The sequence below is a fragment of the Ischnura elegans genome (genome assembly GCF_921293095.1).
Source record: "Ischnura elegans chromosome 13 unlocalized genomic scaffold, ioIscEleg1.1 SUPER_13_unloc_1, whole genome shotgun sequence".
Taxonomy (NCBI): Eukaryota; Metazoa; Arthropoda; class Insecta; order Odonata; family Coenagrionidae; genus Ischnura; species Ischnura elegans.
In genome coordinates, this window is record NW_025791657.1 from 11,261,818 (window position 1) to 11,281,124 (window position 19,307).

Consider the following 19,307-nt stretch of genomic DNA (forward strand, 5'->3'; position numbering starts at 1 on the left):
CATCAATCAGACAAATTAACATTTATTAATAGCACATTAAACATTGTTATTACATAGAAAGCTTTTCGCGGAACAAAGTACCTCAAAATTGTTGAAATGCATGGCTTACATTTAAATGTAAACAATTATCTGCCAGAAAATTTGCAGTTCAAAATACCGAAATAAATTAGTTAATCCTTGAAAACATACTAGAGTAAATTTAATTGAACATTTATGAAATTAGGTCACAGACGAGACTGAATATTATTTTATTTTCAACATCATGTGAAATTTGTATTCATCTAAAAAAGCAGTACTCATAGTAATAAGAATTATTTACCTTAATGACTATTGAATACCAGTTTTAAGACCATTAATTAGAGACTACTAAGACCTACAACTGTGTGTTTGCGATTGCAATAAAAGATGGAATTATTGAAAGTCTTTGTTTCATTCATTACAAGAATAAGGCTTCTTTCCTGTGCACCCGCATGTGTGAAGAAAGACTGTTTGGAAGCAGAAGAATTTTCATATTCATTGCAAGAATAAGGCTTCACCTTTGTATGAGTCCAAATGTGGAGAAAAAGGCTGCTCTTTTGAGAGAAATCCTTTTCACAATCATTGCACGAATAAGGTCTCTGCTTTGTCTGACACCGAAGGTGAATGACAAGGGTATTCTTATGGGAGAAAGAATTATCGGTTATTAAAGAATTATTGCAACGGTAAGGTTTCTCCTTCGTATGAGTCCGTATGTGACCGACAAGGTGACTCTTTTGAGAGAAAGAACGATCACATTCATTGCATGAATAAGATGACTACTTCGTATGACACCGAATGTGACGGACAAGGCCACTTATTCGAGAGAAAAGCGTATCACATTCATTGCACGAAAAGGTTTTTCCTTCATGTAAGTCCGAATGTGATAGACAAGGTCACTCTTTCAATAGAAAGACTTACCTCATTCATTGCATGGATAAGGTTTCTCCTTCATATGAGTCCGAATGTGACGGACAAGGCTGCTTTTTACGGAGAAAGACTTTTTGCATTCATTGCATGGAAAAGGTTTTTCCTTCGTATGACACCGATTGTGGCGGACAAGGTTACTCTTCCGAGAGAAAGGCTTTCCACATTCATTGCAATGAAAAGGTTTTTCTTTCGTATGAGTCAAAATGTGAGCCACAAGGTTTCCCTTCACAGAGAAAGACTTATCACATTCATTGCACGAATAAGGTTTTTCCTTCGTATGAGTCCGAATGTGAGCGACAAGGTTGCCCCTTAGAAAGAAAGATTTTTCACATTCATTGCAAGAATAAGGTTTTTCCTTTGTGTGAGTCCGAATGTGATAGACAAGGGAGCCCTTTTGAGAGAAAGACTTTCCACATTCTTTGCATGGATAAGGCTTCTCCTTCGTATGAGCCCAAATGTGACAGGCAAGGGTGCTCCATTGAGAGAACGATTTTTCACATTCACTGCAGGAATAAGGCTTCGTTTCTGTGTGATGACTACCTGTGCATGATTTCCCATCTACAAGGAAGCTTGTCCTAGCTTTTCTCACATTTCTCTTCTCCCTTGTTTCTCCAAAATTTATTTTAAGTAGCCCATTTCCCTTTTGCCTCACCCCTTGTCTTTTAAATATCAGCTGATTTAAACTCCTGGAGGAGGTGGACTGAAAAGAACTAACAGTATCCCTTCTTGAAACAAGGGGTTTGAGGGACAAATCTTTTCTGATTGACAAATTTTCTTTTCCTTTCCTGGAATATGATGCTTCAACCTTTGGTTCAAGGAGTGCAAAAAAGGCCGAAGCTCTTTCAGTTGCAAGGAGCTCTAGAAAAGAATTTCAGATTGAAGATTAGTAAAGTATGACTTAAAATCTGTGAATCGTAGCCCTAATTTATAACAGCCATTACACAGAAATCAGGGTAGCCACTTCAATCGATCTTTTGGTTCGATGCTATACACATTGCAAGGTTTCAGTAAGTTTCTTTTACTGTGGATTCCAATTGTTTCTTCACAAACTGTGTGAAACGTTTCTTCACAAACTGCATGGCACTGCTCCTCAGAGAAAATGAGTCAAGTATTGCATACTAACCTCAAGTATCTACTCCAGATAAAAAACTCACAAGGGGAGACCACGAAACTTGCTCTGCCTTTTTCAATGCCGTATTTTTTATGGCCTTCTGAATGGTGAACACATCCCTGAACTAGTAGTGGTTCCGTTGAATGGGCCTTAGTTTGGCTGTAATTAATTAATTTTCATGCGGTACTTTTCACAAGCCACGTATAGTTTCATGATATTGTCGTGACCTCGAAAGAGCACGATACTATTTGGGGATTCGTAGCTAGAGGTAGAGAAGGATCTTAATTGACAGAGGCAGTCATTATAAAGGAATACACACCCATTTCTTAAGTAAAGTCCATTTAATAACATTCAGTAAGAATACATGTGAGACTTTGGCTAACTTACTCGTCAAAAGAGCTCATGGCGAAGCAGAGTTGGAGAATCGGACGGATAGTTCGAGGTGGATCGAACGATCGGCTTAACTGGCGATGTGGTGGAGAGAAGACGCTGGTTTGTCGGCTGACAAGGCGAGAATCAGAGTGGCAGAGGTTCCACGTCCAGAAGAGCGAATGATCCTTGGCGTCTCCGAGTTTACCTATTTATAATGGGTCCCCTCTCTGGAATATTCCACGGGTCGCTCGACACGTGCAAACAGAATAAATGCGTAGTTTCTCACGACCTTTAGGAAAGACCCGTATTCTATATGAATTTATTAACCAAGGTGGGATGAGTTAATCTTACGTCAGAAGCGAGAGTTGAGTGTTTTCCCGGATGTATCCCGGATGCGGTCACTGCGATATGAGCGGTGATTTCAAAGGGATGGCGAAAATTAATGAGCGTATGAAAATACGCGAGGCGAAAAGTTTGGAAATAGCCTTTGACCTCATGAGGGCTCTCCTTCGTGAGAACCTGGCCAAGAAGGGTTGGCAAGCCTAATATGGAATCGTGAGAACTTGTATTGAAAGCCAAAGAGAGATAGGTCATAGGTCGCGAAGAACGTAAAAGGAGGAAAGGTGAAGGCTATCTGATATTGGCCGGAGGAGGGGGGGGAACCTTGCAAACGTGCGAAAGTCGGAACACGACATCACTTCCCCCCTTGGAAAAGCGTTTTTCGTCCCCGAAAAATGACCCTTGATAACACTATTGGACGAGCAAGTAAAAACCATAAGCCAAAGCCATAGATACAAAAATACAAAACACCAGAAAGTAATCAAAACACCAAATAACCTCAAAAATGACAACGAAATGCACGCCGTACAGAGAAGCGACATGCAACTTGAATTACACAAAATAAAATGGCAACATATGAAAACGAAAAAACCCAATACCAGCAATAAAACTAGGGCTGATGAAGTCAGCCGTACCTTAGCACAAAAATATCAGCCAACACTCATGAAAAGTGGGCAAAACACACAAAAAAGACAGCAACGGGCGAAAAGGATCACCCAACACAGAAAAAAAAAACACTAAATACTTGTCCCATTACCAAAACACTAGCAAATACAAGCCTGCACAACTACAGGGTGCAGAGCAAAATCTAGGAAAAGCGAAAATGTTCGTACCAACATAAACCAAAACGACAAACCATAATAGCAAATACGCAAAAATATACACAAAAAAATCAAAAAAATAATAAAAGGAATTCGATGCAGTAAATAAATGAAGCATCGTAGCATTGGCAACGCTCTATGCGCCCAAAAGTCCAACAGCATAGGCAAGTGAACGAGTCCATTAAAATGCCAATGAAGACCAGCAAGAGGCCGAAGGCACAACATAGCTGATAAAAAACTCAAAACAGATTGTAATCAGAACACAGAACAAAGAAAATAGACACTAATCGACTCCAAGAGTCCAAAAAAATTAAGCTTGAAGAGCAGTCCCAAGACAAAAAATAAAACACCAATAACCCAAAAACACAAAAAACACCAACAACCAAAAAAGCACAAAACGGAAAAAACTAGTCACAATAGCACACGCAAAAAAAACACTAAACACAAAACAAAGTCTACGGCCGACGTCTCATGGGCAAGTAGACTGTCTCCAGTATTTCCTCATAAACAGGACCGGTTACGGCGGGGGTGGGTAACGGACGGCGGAAGCTAGCAGCTGCGGTTGGAATGGGCGGAGGGGGAATTAACGGAGGGCCAAGTCTCGTAGGTGACGTTGGGGGAGGGCGATCCGATGGCGATGTGTCGTTCGTACCCAGGTAAAAAGGTACAGGAGGACGATTACAGGTAACATAAGGTAGAAGGCTGAGGAACAAGGAGGGGAGGCAGAGGAAAAGGATTATGGCGATATTCAAATATAACATCCACGGCCGAAGCTCAAGCGAGGAATGGCTCTCAGGATCCCATGATGATTTGGTACATTCGTCCAGATCCGTGCAGGATAAGGAGTGCGCTTTTGAGAAAGGGGGAAGGGAAACGGATAGGAGCAACGACCATTCCGCAGGAATGAGGCGTCGGACGGATAAGGTAGGGTTGGCTGAGGGTAAACAGGGAAAAGTAGGAGCGACTATACTGCCATTGTAAGACAGTTGGCAGTCGCAGGGAAGGGTAATGCGAAAGGAACCCTTTCTCCTAGCGCCCCAATCACTCCACCTGACTGCGTCGCAACGGATCACAGCATCGGCCGGAGGATGAGTAATCAGAAAGGTGGCCGGGCCAAGTGAAATGACCCGGGTCTCCGATGATCGTTGACAATGTAGTGGGCAGACCTTGGCTGCTTCTTCTGCCGTCCCCCCAAGGGCGACTAATTTCGCACACTTGGCCGGAACGGACTCGTCTTCTCGTACCGACTCGAGAGAGCACAACTCATCTCGATAAGGGTTACACTGCAGACTTCCCAACTTTACTCCTTCAGCGGTACGTACCAGAGCCAATTCCGCCGCAGGGGCCGTGATTTGACAAGTGAAATCGCCGTAGGCAAAGGGAATGGGGATAAAGGAGTGGAGTGAGACTGACGTGGTGTTAGCCTTTGTCAGAGGTATCACTAGGAATAGGTATAAGGACGAAGGGGATAGTAAACAATCAAGGAGTGGTAGAACGTAATATCTGGAGAAGTGTTGGATCGCCAGCTCCCAACCTCGGCTGTGGACAGAGCGCTGCAGTGATAATGACTCAGCGCGAAGTCTATCCACATTCACGACCGAAGGGCTCAGCCTACGCGTCTGACACATGGCTAGGACATCTCTTTGGGCTGCTATGGTGGACGTGATGAGGGTCAGTAGGCCAAAATCAGGCCTATCTCCCGAGGCCGGTGCGTACGTAGGTATGCAAGGCGCTGAGAGATTTTTGACACCTCCCATCTCAGCCAAATCGTTCTCCAGCTCCCTCGCTTCCTCCGCGGAGATTATCATTCGTTTGGAATGTCTGCGCGTGGGAAGTGTGAAGGTATTGACCATCGCGCCCCCATCCGTGGCCAGGGGTGCCTCCGACAAGGATTCGAACCAATTCCGTCTGTCCCAATCGCGAAGAGCAGAGTCGACCGCGAGCCGTGGGAGACTGCATACTGGCCGATTATCAGCTGTTTTGCAGGCCCTTCCAACCATCTCTCTCAGTAGCTGAAGCTGATAGCCTGGGTTGAAGTCCCACCGAAACGCCAGGGCTAACGCCGTCTCATAAATGGTTATATTTGGAAGGTTCCTGAGGTATGCGCCAGCGGTCAGGTCAACGTGGGGTGATTGGCTGCCAGCTCTTGGCGCGCCTTGAGTGGGCGTGGTCAGCAGGACCGCTGCCACTAGGAGGCGCACGCCCCTCCCATTTTCACAGGCTAGAATCCTCTGAGGCGTCATGGTCACAGAGGACGTGACAAGCGGCCTGTTAAGAATACAAGCAAATCCAAGGAGACTTTTAGTCTGAATTCAAACGCTTAAGAATTGAGAAAAAAAAAGATTCATAAAAATATACAAAAGAAATATCACAGTATTTTAAAAATTGCCAGGCACCATGAAATGCCAGAAGCCAGTAGAGAGTCGACTGTGTTTTAAAAAAATGGCTGCCTCCCATCCGGAGACACGCCCACAGGAGATAATGACACACACTCTTTCAAAACACGCCATGAGCCATCCTCGCGTGAAGCAAGAGCGCTTGCCACGCGAAAACAGGAAGTGGCGTGGTTAGCCGTTGGCGCAAAGAGAGTTCCGTTGAGGAAATAAACAAAATGCACCTACAGTGAACAATAATAATAGGAAGTCAGTAAGAGTGATCAAGTCTTTTCGCTTCCGCTAGTTATTTCACAAGTGGCATTAAAGGTTGCGTAATCAGAAAACCTTATGGGTTTTTTAACAAGTCGTTTAAAACTCTCAGCTGGACAATTAAAATATATCAAGTTAATTATGACGGATAAACGTTTGTTTCTAAAAGTACTTGAAATTACTGAATAGTGGAAGTATGTAAGTAATTAAATTCCTCCAATTAATTAACATGCTGCGCTTCACAGGCGACCAGGTCATGTAAAATTGCGTGAGGAAAAGTCTAGCTGAATAACAATCCACATTCTCATGAATAATACATGACTTCCTTTCCACCGACCCACAGTCAGGTGGATACAAAAACATTTCAGTGCCCCTAAGAAAAAATCTTAGCTTAATATTTCTGCGACCAGTTCGTTGCATAACAGCAAACCGAACTTTCCTCATAAAAGTGCTTAAGAATTGCACCATTTTTAATCTTGTTGAGCCTCTTTCAGTGTAATCTAAAACCGGGGTAATTCCTCATTACCCAAACGAACAAAAAGCACCAACTTGTGCTAACTTGGCTTACTTAGCCACTGCGCCTATACGTTCTCTGACGTATTACCGGCAAATTACTTAATAAAAACTTGGCTTACCTAGCCATTACGCCCATACGTTCCCTGACGTATTACCGGCAAAAGTATTTCATAAAATACATTCAAGCCCATGTACTAACACTTGTACATTACTGGCAATTAACAACATGATGCATCATAAACTTATTAATTCAACACGGGCCTCTAGGCGTCCCCAGATACTGACCCTAGGAGAAGTCCTCATCTCCCAAAATAATTACGTAAGTGGTACCACTGAAAACTTTACTTCTTAAACAACAAAACACTTTAAAAGGAGGAGGGGTGTCTCTCATCCCTTGCTCTCCTCTGGCCCCAAGCGCATCTCACGCCGGCCAAAAATTATTACACTGATTGGCTTCAACATCCCACCCATAATACTTCGAGGATTTCACTCCAATCGAAGCCTTTAAAAAATCAACCAAAATTATGCATTTTGGCGTCACCGCTCTTACGGCTGTTCACAGCTCGGGCGGTAATTGCTGAAAAATAAACACATGTTAATTACATCGAAATTACTCTCATACTCAAGCATTATTCTCACAGGCAAGCTAACAAAATCTACTCGCGAGTACGTTACATTGAGGCTCCCATTCATGCCCGCAATGAGACAACGCCCTAAATGCGTAATCGCTGCTTCAAGGGAAGGAAGTGTGCTTTTTATCGTCAGGAAACAGAAACTCATCCTTCCGGACACACATCCGTCGTAATCTCCGCCGGCAACTGGCATTACGAGTGGGTGGTGACTGCTTTTTATTTTATTAGCATTTTATTTTGTTATTTATTTTATTCAAATTTCCAAGTCCGCGAATTCATCCAAAGCGTAATGTTAATTCATGCCTTTCGTTAAAAAAGAGGTCTCGTTAAAAAAGAGGTCTATTACCTGAGGTTCTTTATCCTTAAGTGTGCGGTGTATGGCGCGGCTGAATATAATCTGTTGACCCTCCGGTGTCAGAACAAGATAGGGCATCCTTCTTTCGTGTTTCCATACAAAATAGGTAAGGATTCCGAGGAATAGAGAGAGGAGTAAGGACCAAGATAATGCTATTCCACCGACAGCATCGTCCGATTTCGAAGTATAGGCTGGACCGTAGGGGTCTGTGGCCATAAATTGAGGTTGGGTTAGATTTAAATGGGGTAATTCAATGGTCCAATTTGTATTCAGACAATCCTCTAATTTCTCGAAGGTAGGCAGAGTCTGAGGCGATTTCGGATCAATTAGAAGTGAATCAAGTGTTGTCCAGATAGCTGGCAAGATATGGGCGGTTTTGACTGTTTGAACTTCCGAATTACACGGATATCCTTCATTAATTACTATTGATTTATCAGGGAAATGGGCTGCACAATGACATGGCAGCGTCAGTTCTAAAGCGCCTGGTCCACTTAGTGATGAGTTAATGACTTTAGAATAGGAATTTTCACAAAGGATTTTAATTTCGGGGGGAGGGTGCGTAATTATATACAGCTCAAATCCTACTTCGCTAATTATTGTTGACTTTCCCGGTCGGCATTGAAAGGTGCACGACTGGGAGAGTTGTGTCGTCGTTCCGCCTTTAAACATTTGAATCGCGCAACTCGGCCCATGAGTCGTATCTGCGCTAAATCTAGGCAGAAAGCAAAGTCTATCCGAGTGGGCACGACAGTCATGCAATGCCGGGCCAGAAATTGTACGAAGACGTTTCCTGTCTACGGCCGCATAGACTGTTTCGTGGACAATGGAGCAGGTCTGATCCTTCCACGCGAATGGTGTCGCACTGATTTCGAATAGACTCCACTTTGCGCCCATCCTAACAATAGGGGCATTCACGCGAATTACCATGTATTTCTCGTGGAGGAGACAATGCGATATCGGAAGCGTTGCTAGTTCAGCAGCGTTCGGCACCACCCATTCATAGCCTCGGCTTGCCAATTTTTCGTTACGTGCATCTAAATCTTTCTGTAGCGCTTCAATTGGGAAAATTGACGTGGGCAATAATTTATTTTGGCATCTATGGAGTGCTTCGTTTTCTCGCAAATGCATTGTTAACTTCCCTTGAGCATAAAAGTTCCGAGATAAAATGTCTGTTAAGACCATTATCATCTCCTTCACCTCAATTGACATATTAGAGGCTCTAACAATTTGAGCCTTAAGGGCCGTCTGTAAATTCGTAACTCGTTTTCGTATCTCTGACACTGCGCTATCCACGATGTTCGTATAGTTTTCCAATTGAACTCTCACGTCCACCACAAAATTGTGGTCTAAACGCGCCATGGTGGATAGTTCTCTTAGTCTCTTGTCGAAATCTAACTGAGATTCTTCTAAAGCCGTGATTTCACCACGCGTGGCAACACCACAACACCAAGCAAATACCTTTCCGAGAAAATCAATCGATCTCCTTTTTCTATTGTTTAATAGTGCGTCTCTGTCAGTTTCGTAAAATAGCGGGTTCACGCCCACTAAATCAACCAGCTTACCAATCTGAAGGACTGTGCCGCGCAGGGAATTAAGGGCATTACATACGATGCCTGTGGTACCACATTGTGCGGAAGGTGTTTCCACGGCTTTATTATTGGACGATCGCCATTTGACCTTATAAATCAAAGGTATAGAGGCTTCGTATGTCAACGTTTGAGGCAATGCAGTCCAATATGTCCCAGCTACGACCTTAATCGAAGCCGTATTAGGCGTCGTTCGTGATCCGTCACTCCCTAATATTAGGGGGATAACGATGAGAATAAAACCCGCATTCATTTTCGTATAATACTAAGCGAGCCCTTTAAAAAACCTCTCCCCGCTTGCCTGCTTGAAAAAATGTAAAAAATAAGATAATCTTCCTTCCGCCCGCCGAGCGGCGTACTATCTCCGAGCGGCGGCCGCCAGAAAAAATGAAGAAATAATTTTATTTTATTTTTGTTTTTTCTTATTTTTTCTCCTATCTCTCGTCCCCGCCTGCCTTGAGGAGGCTGGCGTTCGCTTTCTCCGCGTGCCGCGCGCCCGTCCGTATACAACCGCTTCGAGGATGGAGAGAAGAAGTTTATGTGCGATTCGATGCTCACTCGATTTTATCGAGATTATTATACAATGTAGTTTAATCGAATTGAAGACGTATTTACGCCTGATTTCCAAAACCCAACTTCACAATGGCAGAGATGAGTGAAGAGAATTCTCTCTTACTCTCAGGTAAAACGAGGTTAGGAGGTTGATTTGAGGAGAGAGGTGGGAAACGTGGAAATGGAAGTGGTGTATGGCGGGTTGCCTCCCTCTTCTTCCGTCAGGCGTATCTATGAAAAGAGAAAAGAAAAAATCTCTACCTTGATGCGCTTTCAGGTTAGCTGAAAGCTCCTTGTCCTGCCTCTTTGGAGTGGCACCGGGGCGCCGGGACGGTGAATTGGCGGGGGGATGGGGTATTTGTGGAGGACTCAGTTGGAATCAGCGGGGGGGGGCGGAGCGAATTTCGGTAAAATTTAGGAATTTTGAATTTTGATTATCTTCCCGGACCGCTCTCACTCAACCCCAGAGCCGCTAAGAGGCGATGGCCACGCCCTCCTGACAGGCCCCGCCGCTCAGAGGGAGGTGAAGCCCTCCCACCTGTAGCGGTAGCGAGATCAAGGGGCTCCCTCGCCTGCAAAGGTGCAAGGGGGGGAGGCCCTTCCCCGGACCCCTGTTCTCGGGAGAGTCTCGCTGCCTCTATCTCCTCCTCCCAATCCTCCGATGGCATGGAGGGCTGAGAGGAAGCTGGTCTATTGGCGTCCTCTGCGGGGCTAGGTGATCGCACCCACCTGGGGCTTGCGTCCGGGGTTGGCCACTGGTCTTCGACCTCTTCCCGGTCGCCCGAATGGTGTGTCCAGGGGAGGTCGAATCCCAGGGGCCAAGGTATTCTAATTAGCTGTAACCCCCTTCCCGGGACCAGCTCTCCCATATATCCAAATAGGGGCAAGATGGTGCCGGGCGTGCGTAGTCGCACCATTCGCCGGGGGATATCCAGAATTGCCCCTTGCCCTATGAGGACGTCCAACCCCAGCACCAGGGGAAACCTGAGGTCCCTTGCGGGCTCTCCCCAGGCCTCCGTCCGGTGCTCCCCCAGGGCCAGGGTGAAGGGGGCCACGTGCTGATGGGTAGTGGTTGGGAGTAAAAGGGTCGAAATCAAGGTCCTTGATGAGGTAAAATTTAAGGCAATGGCGGGTAGGAAGGTGCCGTTCACCGACCCCGAAACAAACACCCTCACTTCCCCGGAGCGCCTGGGGTCCTCGAGGTGCTCATATGCCCTGATATCTCTGTGAAAAAAGATTTACACCGTAGTTTCCTCTTAAAACATTAAATGCTTACCTCTCCCTTTGACTCGCCGATTCACCTCCTTCTCGGCTGATGAATTACTGCTTCACCCATACAAATTCTATTCACAATTGTGGTTCTTATAAATAATGGGGTCAACAAATTGTTCTTTATTTAAATGTAAATAATGTGAGTGTCAATTTACTCACGAAAGCGGGGCAAGTTTGAGAACGCATTCTCGAAGACTAGAAAAAAATACTAAGAGCAATTTGTTGACAGAAAAAGATTCAAAAATACATCAAGAAATATGGAAAATTGGCTGTAAAAGGTTACTTTTCATTTTATACTAACAGCCGTGTTGCCTCACTTGGTATTCAATTATCTGTTTCATAATATTATTCGAGTTTTCACCAGCCGAATAGAACTGGAAACTGACTGCGGAAAAAATCCGGGCGATGTGAGTCGTTAATTTCACTACGCCATTTCCTGCCTCCGAATTAATCTTCGGCCGGCGCGTCGGTCGTGCTTATCTCCACGCCTCCCTGACCTACATTTACTACAGCGGCTTCTTCGCCTTCGCGCTCATGATACGGTGACATGCGTGAGACATGTACCGTGTCTAATTTTCCTTTCTTGACCCTCACTTCATAAGTGACAGGTCCTACCTGCCTAATCACTTCATACGGACCGTAATATTGAGGCAGGAGTTTTTCACTCTTACCCAACTTTCGTGTGGGGGTGTAAATCCGAACCTTATCTCCGGGATTAAATTTAACATTTACATGCTTAGCATCATAACGCGTCGCATCTTTTTCTTGGCGGGCTGCGAGTCTTTCCAGGGCTACCTTTTGAGCCTGCTTCCATCGTTCCCGCGATTTTACGCCTTCCTCGCCTTCGTCAGGTGAGAGGCTAATTTCCGGGGGTAGCCTGGCCTCGCGGCCATAGACCAGAAAAAAGGGGGTCTCCCCCAAAGAGCCTTGTAGGCCTACATTATATGCAAAAGTTACCTGGTTTAAAAATTCCGTCCAATCGCGTTGCTCCGTACCTGTGAAGGCAGAGAGCATTTCGGCTATGGTTTTATTCAATCGCTCAGTGAGACCGTTTGTTTGGGGATGGTAGGCCGTTGTAAATGTACTAACTACTCCCATGCTTTTCAGGAGGGAGGTCACCATTTCGGATTGAAATACCTTTCCTCTGTCAGATAGAATCGTGGTCGGACAACCGTGACGACAAATTATTTGTTCGAGTAGGAATTTTGCCACTTGACCAGCGGTTCCATTCGAGAGGGCTCTCGTCTCCGCGTAGCGAGTTGCATAATCAGTTGCTACGACAATCATGGTTTTACCTGTAGCACTACGCTTGAATGGACCAAGAAGGTCCACGCCCACCTTTTCAAAGGGTTTACCTGGCTTAATTGGCTGGAGAAAACCTCCGGGCTTCGTATGGGGTCCTTTTCTGCACTGGCAATCCGGGCAGCTGCGTACATACTTTAATATGTCCGCTTTCATCCCTACCCAGTAGTACCGAGTCTTTAATTTGTCATAGGTTCGTGCGAAGCCTAAATGGCCGGACATAGGGTCGTCGTGGTGAGAATATAATACCTCTCTTTTCAATTCTTTGGGAATAACTGTCAAGTAATCCTTTCCCCGAAGACCGGCATTTTTTCTGACCAATAATCCGTCTATTAGCGCATACCCCCTCGAGATTTTTTCTATCTTTGGCGGTGCGTTTTCTGGGTCTTCTAGCGCTTGTATTAAGGGAACAAGAGACGAGTCATTCCTTTGCTTAGCCCTTAAGTCCTCCGCCGCGAGTAACATAAGAGGTATCTCATTTGGCCCGTCCTCATCCTCCGCCGTCGGCTCAGATACCGGGTGTCTTGATAGGCAATCGGCGTCTGAGTGTAAGCGGCCTGATTTGTGCACGACTTGGTAATCAAATTCTTGCAAACGCAAACTCCATCGCGCGAGTCGACCAGAGGGGTCTTTGAGGGATTTCAACCAACATAAAGCATGGTGATCGGTCACAATTGTCACTTTTTTACCATAAACCATATCTCGGTGGTGTAATAAGCCCCAAATCGTAGCAATACATTCTTTTTCGGTGATGGAATAATTTCTTTCAGCCTTAGTTAGCGTCCTAGACGCGTAACTTACGGGGTGCATTTCTTTTGGATTCTTTCCTTGCAATAAAATCGCCCCTATTCCCGTCCCGCACGCGTCCACGCGGAGCTCTACTGGCAGTTCGGGATCAAAATGCATTAATACCGGAGCGGAAGTCATTGCGTCTTTGAGCGTTTGGAAAGCCGTTTCTTCGGCTTCCGTCCACGCGAAAATCTTATCTTTTTTCGTCAACTCGTGCAGAGGCCGTGCTATCTTGGAAAAATTGCAAATGAATTTTCTATAATAATTACACAAACCTAAAAAGCTTTGCACTGCCTTGACCTTCGTCGGGCGGGGAAATTCAGAGATTGCCTTAACCTTATCGGGGTCCGCCTCCAAGCCGTCCGCGCTTACGCGATAACCCAGCATTTTAATCTGAGTCTGAGCGAAATGGCATTTAGACGGCTTCAGTGTGAGGTTCGCCTCTCTAAGTTTATCAAAAACTTCCCTCGTGTTATTTAATAAATCCTCGAAAGTTTCAGCGAATACTACAACATCGTCCAAGTATACTAAAACCTTTTTCCATTTTAATTCAGAAAACACATTATCAGCCAAATTTTGGAAAGTAGCGGGCGCTGAGCAGAGCCCGAAACTTAATACATTGAAATCATAGTGTCCTTCGGGAGTTACGAAGGCGGTTTTAGGTTTATCTTCCTCTTTAACGGGGATTTGCCAGTAGCCACTGAATAAATCGAGACTAGTAAAGTACTTAGCCTTACCTAAATATGTCAAAAGGTCGTCGATGCGGGGGAGGGGATAAACGTCCTTCCGTGTAACTAGATTTAATTTTCTATAATCAACGCAAAATCTCACTCCGCCGTCTTTTTTCTTGACTAAAACGACAGGACTTGACCAAGGCGACTTAGAGGGTCTAATTATGCCAAGACTCAACATTTCGTCCACTTGTCCTCGGATTATTTCTTTTTCTTTGTGCGAAACTCTGTAAGGCGCTTGATGAATTGGCATTGCATCCCCTGTGGGTATTGAGTGCTCCGCTAGATGAGTCCTTCCCATCTCACTTGGACTCCAAGCAAATACATCTCTATACTGAGCTAATAGAGCGTCTATTTGTTTTCTTTCCTTGCGATTCAAATCTGGATTAATGTCTAATGGCTCTGGAAAATTTTCAATGAAATCAACCTCTTCCACTTCGCCAAAATCTATATCTCCCCCTCCGGTATTTTCGTGTCTAAGCCTCCTCCCTAGGGTAGTCCCCTTGAATAGTTTTTGAGGAACGAATCGGTGGTTACAAACCATGGCTACTATATTGTCGCGGCCCTGGGGGACTTCGACACTCAACCCCCGTTGAGTGAGCATTGCTGTCGTCACTAAAATATCCCTAGGTGCGTTCGTCCTTCGTGGCCCCTCATATTTAATTTGAGATCTAGGGGGAACAGTTAAGTCGTATCCGAGTCGCAATTTGTCCAACTCACCCTGCTCATCATCATCCTCATCCGAGGATGAGTCAGAAAAGTCGGGATTAAAGAAATTCGTCGCCAGAAAGATTTCTTCGTCTCCCCATTTTAGCCCAACTATGCCTGAGTGAAGATCTATCCTCGCTCGAGTACGGCGTAAGAAATCATTTCCCAACACCAAGGAGACGTAGGCATTTTTAATGACTATTGCTTCTAAATGGAACTCAGCTTTCCCCTTAAGCCTAATTTTTACGGCAGCCATTCCCAATACCTTCACTGGAGTTCCGTCTGCCCCTTTTATACCCAGCGAGGTTTTGCGAATTGGAGATCTTACTAGGTCGTCTCTTAGAACGCAAATCCCAGCTCCCGTATCAACTAAAACTGTCTGATCTAGGTGGTCCTCTACGTCTGCTTTGATGAGAAGGAGGTCTTTAACGTCCGGTCTATCCGCGAATGCTGCCTCTATTACATCCGCGCATTTGAGTTTCCCACGATCTTTTTTTCACGTGGGGCGGGCCGAGGCCCCTGATCTGGTTTATTCGGGCATACGGAAGCGTAATGTCCGGTTTTCCCGCAACTGTAGCAAACTATGCGCCCATCAGGAGTCCTCGGTTTTTGATCATAAGGTTGGCGCCTCGGCGGCGTCGCCTGATTTGGTCCGCCTTGACCTCTGTTCTGGGGGTTAAATCTCTCTTGATTGATCCTAGGACTCGGAGGGGGCCTTTCCTGATAATAACGAGGGGTTCCTTGCCTCATTGGTGGGCCTGAATAACGTCTACTCCTTTCCAATTCGCCGCGAAGACGAGAGATTTCTTTTTCTAATCGTCCTATCGAGGCGTTCGATTGCTCAACTGCTTTCTGAGGGGTAATTTTTTCTTTCACGGTTTCCGAGACCAAAATGGCTGCCTCATGCAGCTTAATAAATTCTAATAATTCTTCACAGGTCCTAGCCTTCATAGGCAACACGACCCTTACAATATCTGGCCTCAGCCCCTTGAGGATGTTACGGATTTTTTCCGATTCACGCATTTGGGGATCAACCTCTTTGCATAAGGCGGTCACGTCATAGAAATATGATTCGGAGGTTTCGAACGCTTGCTGAGTGCGCTCGTTCAATCTATGGGCCTTCATCTCATCCGACATCGTCCCCTTGAAGGCAGCCTTGAAGGCCGCCACCAGTTCTTCCCAGGTGCCACGAAGGGCACCTGATTCTACGTCATAGGCCGGAAGTGCTTGCAACCATCTTTGGGCAGTACTTTCTAGAAAACATGGGAAAAGTCTTAATCGTGCGTCGGTTGACCATGAGTTGGCAGTGCTAATCTTATTGAAGGTAGATAAAAATTGCAAGGGGCATTCGTTTGCATTCCCGCTAAACTTCGGTGGCGTCAGATGGACTCCACCTATACGAGGAAATGTCGAAGTATTATTTTCGCCTGAAGGGCCAGCCTCCGTGGTCGGCGCTGCTGTCCCACCATCTGCCATCTCCGCTGTGTTTATTTGCAACGTTCTTAAGTCCGTGACAAGGACCTTATCTTCCCTCAACTCACCCTCTGAGTCACTCGTTTCGGAGTCCGCAGCCGGACGCCTAGTAGGATTTACGGGAATACGATACGCAGGAGATTTTCCTGCCAAACGGTCACTTCTTTTTGGGGGCGGCGTTCTTGACGTCGACATGAATTTACCCTCAAAACTCAGAAGAAACTAAATACAGGTTGAACGGAGAGACTCTTACGCGAAGCACAGGTAGGAAGCGAAAATAAAAACCCTATACTTAAGTACTACACACGCACTTAAATATTACACACGCAAACACAAAATCAAGAACATTTCCTGGAAAGCAAAACCCTGCCTAACACATAATCAAAACTCGACACAGATCACAAAAAAGAGCAAACATGCAACATAAAAAACACTTCCTGTAAGAGAGAAATTAGTTCATACATCTTACAACATAGGGCGTTTCCCACACGCCTTGCTCAAAGAAAAAACATAACTAATATCTAATTTATGCACAAAGTGCGATGTGAATTCTTTTATAAGACTGCTTGTAATTTACCCGGTGCATATACACCATTTGTCGTGACCTCGAAAGAGCACGATACTATTTGGGGATTCGTAGCTAGAGGTAGAGAAGGATCTTAATTGACAGAGGCAGTCATTATAAAGGAATACACACCCATTTCTTAAGTAAAGTCCATTTAATAACATTCAGTAAGAATACATGTGAGACTTTGGCTAACTTACTCGTCAAAAGAGCTCATGGCGAAGCAGAGTTGGAGAATCGGACGGATAGTTCGAGGTGGATCGAACGATCGGCTTAACTGGCGATGTGGTGGAGAGAAGACGCTGGTTTGTCGGCTGACAAGGCGAGAATCAGAGTGGCAGAGGTTCCACGTCCAGAAGAGCGAATGATCCTTGGCGTCTCCGAGTTTACCTATTTATAATGGGTCCCCTCTCTGGAATATTCCACGGGTCGCTCGACACGTGCAAACAGAATAAATGCGTAGTTTCTCACGACCTTTAGGAAAGACCCGTATTCTATATGAATTTATTAACCAAGGTGGGATGAGTTAATCTTACGTCAGAAGCGAGAGTTGAGTGTTTTCCCGGATGTATCCCGGATGCGGTCACTGCGATATGAGCGGTGATTTCAAAGGGATGGCGAAAATTAATGAGCGTATGAAAATACGCGAGGCGAAAAGTTTGGAAATAGCCTTTGACCTCATGAGGGCTCTCCTTCGTGAGAACCTGGCCAAGAAGGGTTGGCAAGCCTAATATGGAATCGTGAGAACTTGTATTGAAAGCCAAAGAGAGATAGGTCATAGGTCGCGAAGAACGTAAAAGGAGGAAAGGTGAAGGCTATCTGATATTGGCCGGAGGAGGGGGGGGAACCTTGCAAACGTGCGAAAGTCGGAACACGACAATATCGCACCACTCACCAGGCGGGTCGGGTGGGGTAGTGGTGAGCTTATATGGCTACCACCCGGGGGACCAGGGTTCGAGGCTTCGTAGTAGATGTATATTTTGTTGTCTTCATTGTGATTACACGGCATCAACTTTTTCATTATTTTTTATTGCGACAATAATAAACATGAGGCAATTTTTTTATCACCATAATGGCGTTTAGGTATTTAAGCAGTGTCATTTTCAACGCGGATAAGTGAAGGCTCCACTTTCTACTCCCCTCAAAAACATACCGAAAGGTTAACGGGGGGCTAAAAGAGTGGATTTTTCGAAGAAATGACATTTGTTGGTGGGCATCTTGTTATTATATTGGATGGGCTACGTAAGATTTTGAGAAGCGGCGAGCACAAGACACATTGGTATAATTGTTGCTTTTAACCCTCTAGCGGGCGTGACTGATATTTCTACACAACCGGGCGAATGGCGTACTTTGCCCATGATATGTGCATATATGATAACACTCGATAAAAAAATAATCTTTATTTGTAGAAATTAGTAAAATCTTGTACATTTATAGGTAATACAGATATAAAGGTACAAAGGTGGTACACCACCGGTAGCGCGGCGTAATTTATACGCCATGTGTGACGGGTTCCTCTTGCTGATCTAAAATAATTAGCTACAATTCCTCGAACTTTGAAAACTCGCTACATAGACAGTCAAAGTACATTGTAGGAATACAAGAGACCATTCTATCCCAGAATGTACGTACGATATTGAAGTCCTTGATTTTCGAAGATTGACGTATTTTATACGCCACCACGCCCGGTCTATTGTCATCAACTTTTATTTCATCCTATTTGTTAATGGAAATTATATTTAATATATAATATATTTAATATATAAAGTGAATTACAAGTATTCGAGAAATATGGCATTTTATAATCGTTTTGTGTTCTTATTAATTATGTATGTACGCATGTTGTTGATCGCCGCGAGCCTTTAATAGCATGTGCTCTCGCAAGAATGGTTTTCATTTTTAACGTGGAAATTGATCAGTATAAGCAATGAAAAAATTAACATTTTGGCACACACCAACCCTTGCTTGTGTAGTCGTCGTATCTCTCTGTTTGTAATGACACTGTTAAAATACCTAAACGCCATTATGATGATAAAAAAATTGCCTCATGTCTATTATTGTCGCAATAAAAACTAATGAAAAAGTTACTCCGCATAATCACAATGAAGACAACAAAATATGCAACCACCACGAAGCCTCGAACCCTGGTCCCCGGGTGGTAGCCGTAAACGCTCACCACTACCCCACCCGACCCGCCTGGTGAGTTACGCGATATCATGAAACTATACCTGGCTTGTGAAAAGTACCGCATGAAAATTAATTAATTACAGCCAAACTAAGGCCCATTCAACGGAACCACTACTAGTTCAGGGATGTGTTCACCATTCCGAAGGCCATAAAAAATACGGCATTGAAAAAGTCAGAGCAAGTTTCGTGGTCTCCCCTTGTCAGTGCACTTTTTCACGCACAGAAGTACAGAAGTAATCATAAACTCAATTTACCAGTGGCATGCACACACGTAACACTGAATTGAAACCATTATCATTATTATTAAACACAAATACCTCTTTGAATTAAAATATGCGATATACAAATGGACAGGAACTACGAAGTAATTAAAGCTCACACACAAATCATTTCCAGCTTAATAAAT

The 19,307-nt window shown here is 44.6% G+C and overlaps 1 protein-coding gene across 2 annotated transcripts in view; it reads right to left on the minus strand.

Moving 5' to 3' along the window:
* Positions 1-715: 715 nt before the first annotated feature.
* The window catches only part of LOC124172282 (zinc finger protein 570-like), a 29,656-nt gene continuing 11,064 nt past the window's right edge, over positions 716-19,307 (minus strand). For both annotated transcript variants that reach the window (XM_046551700.1, XM_046551699.1), the window contains one exon: positions 716-1,803. In XM_046551700.1, the coding sequence (XP_046407656.1) occupies positions 938-1,803 (866 nt within the window). In that variant the 3' untranslated portion in view covers positions 716-937. The remainder of the gene's footprint in view (positions 1,804-19,307) is intronic.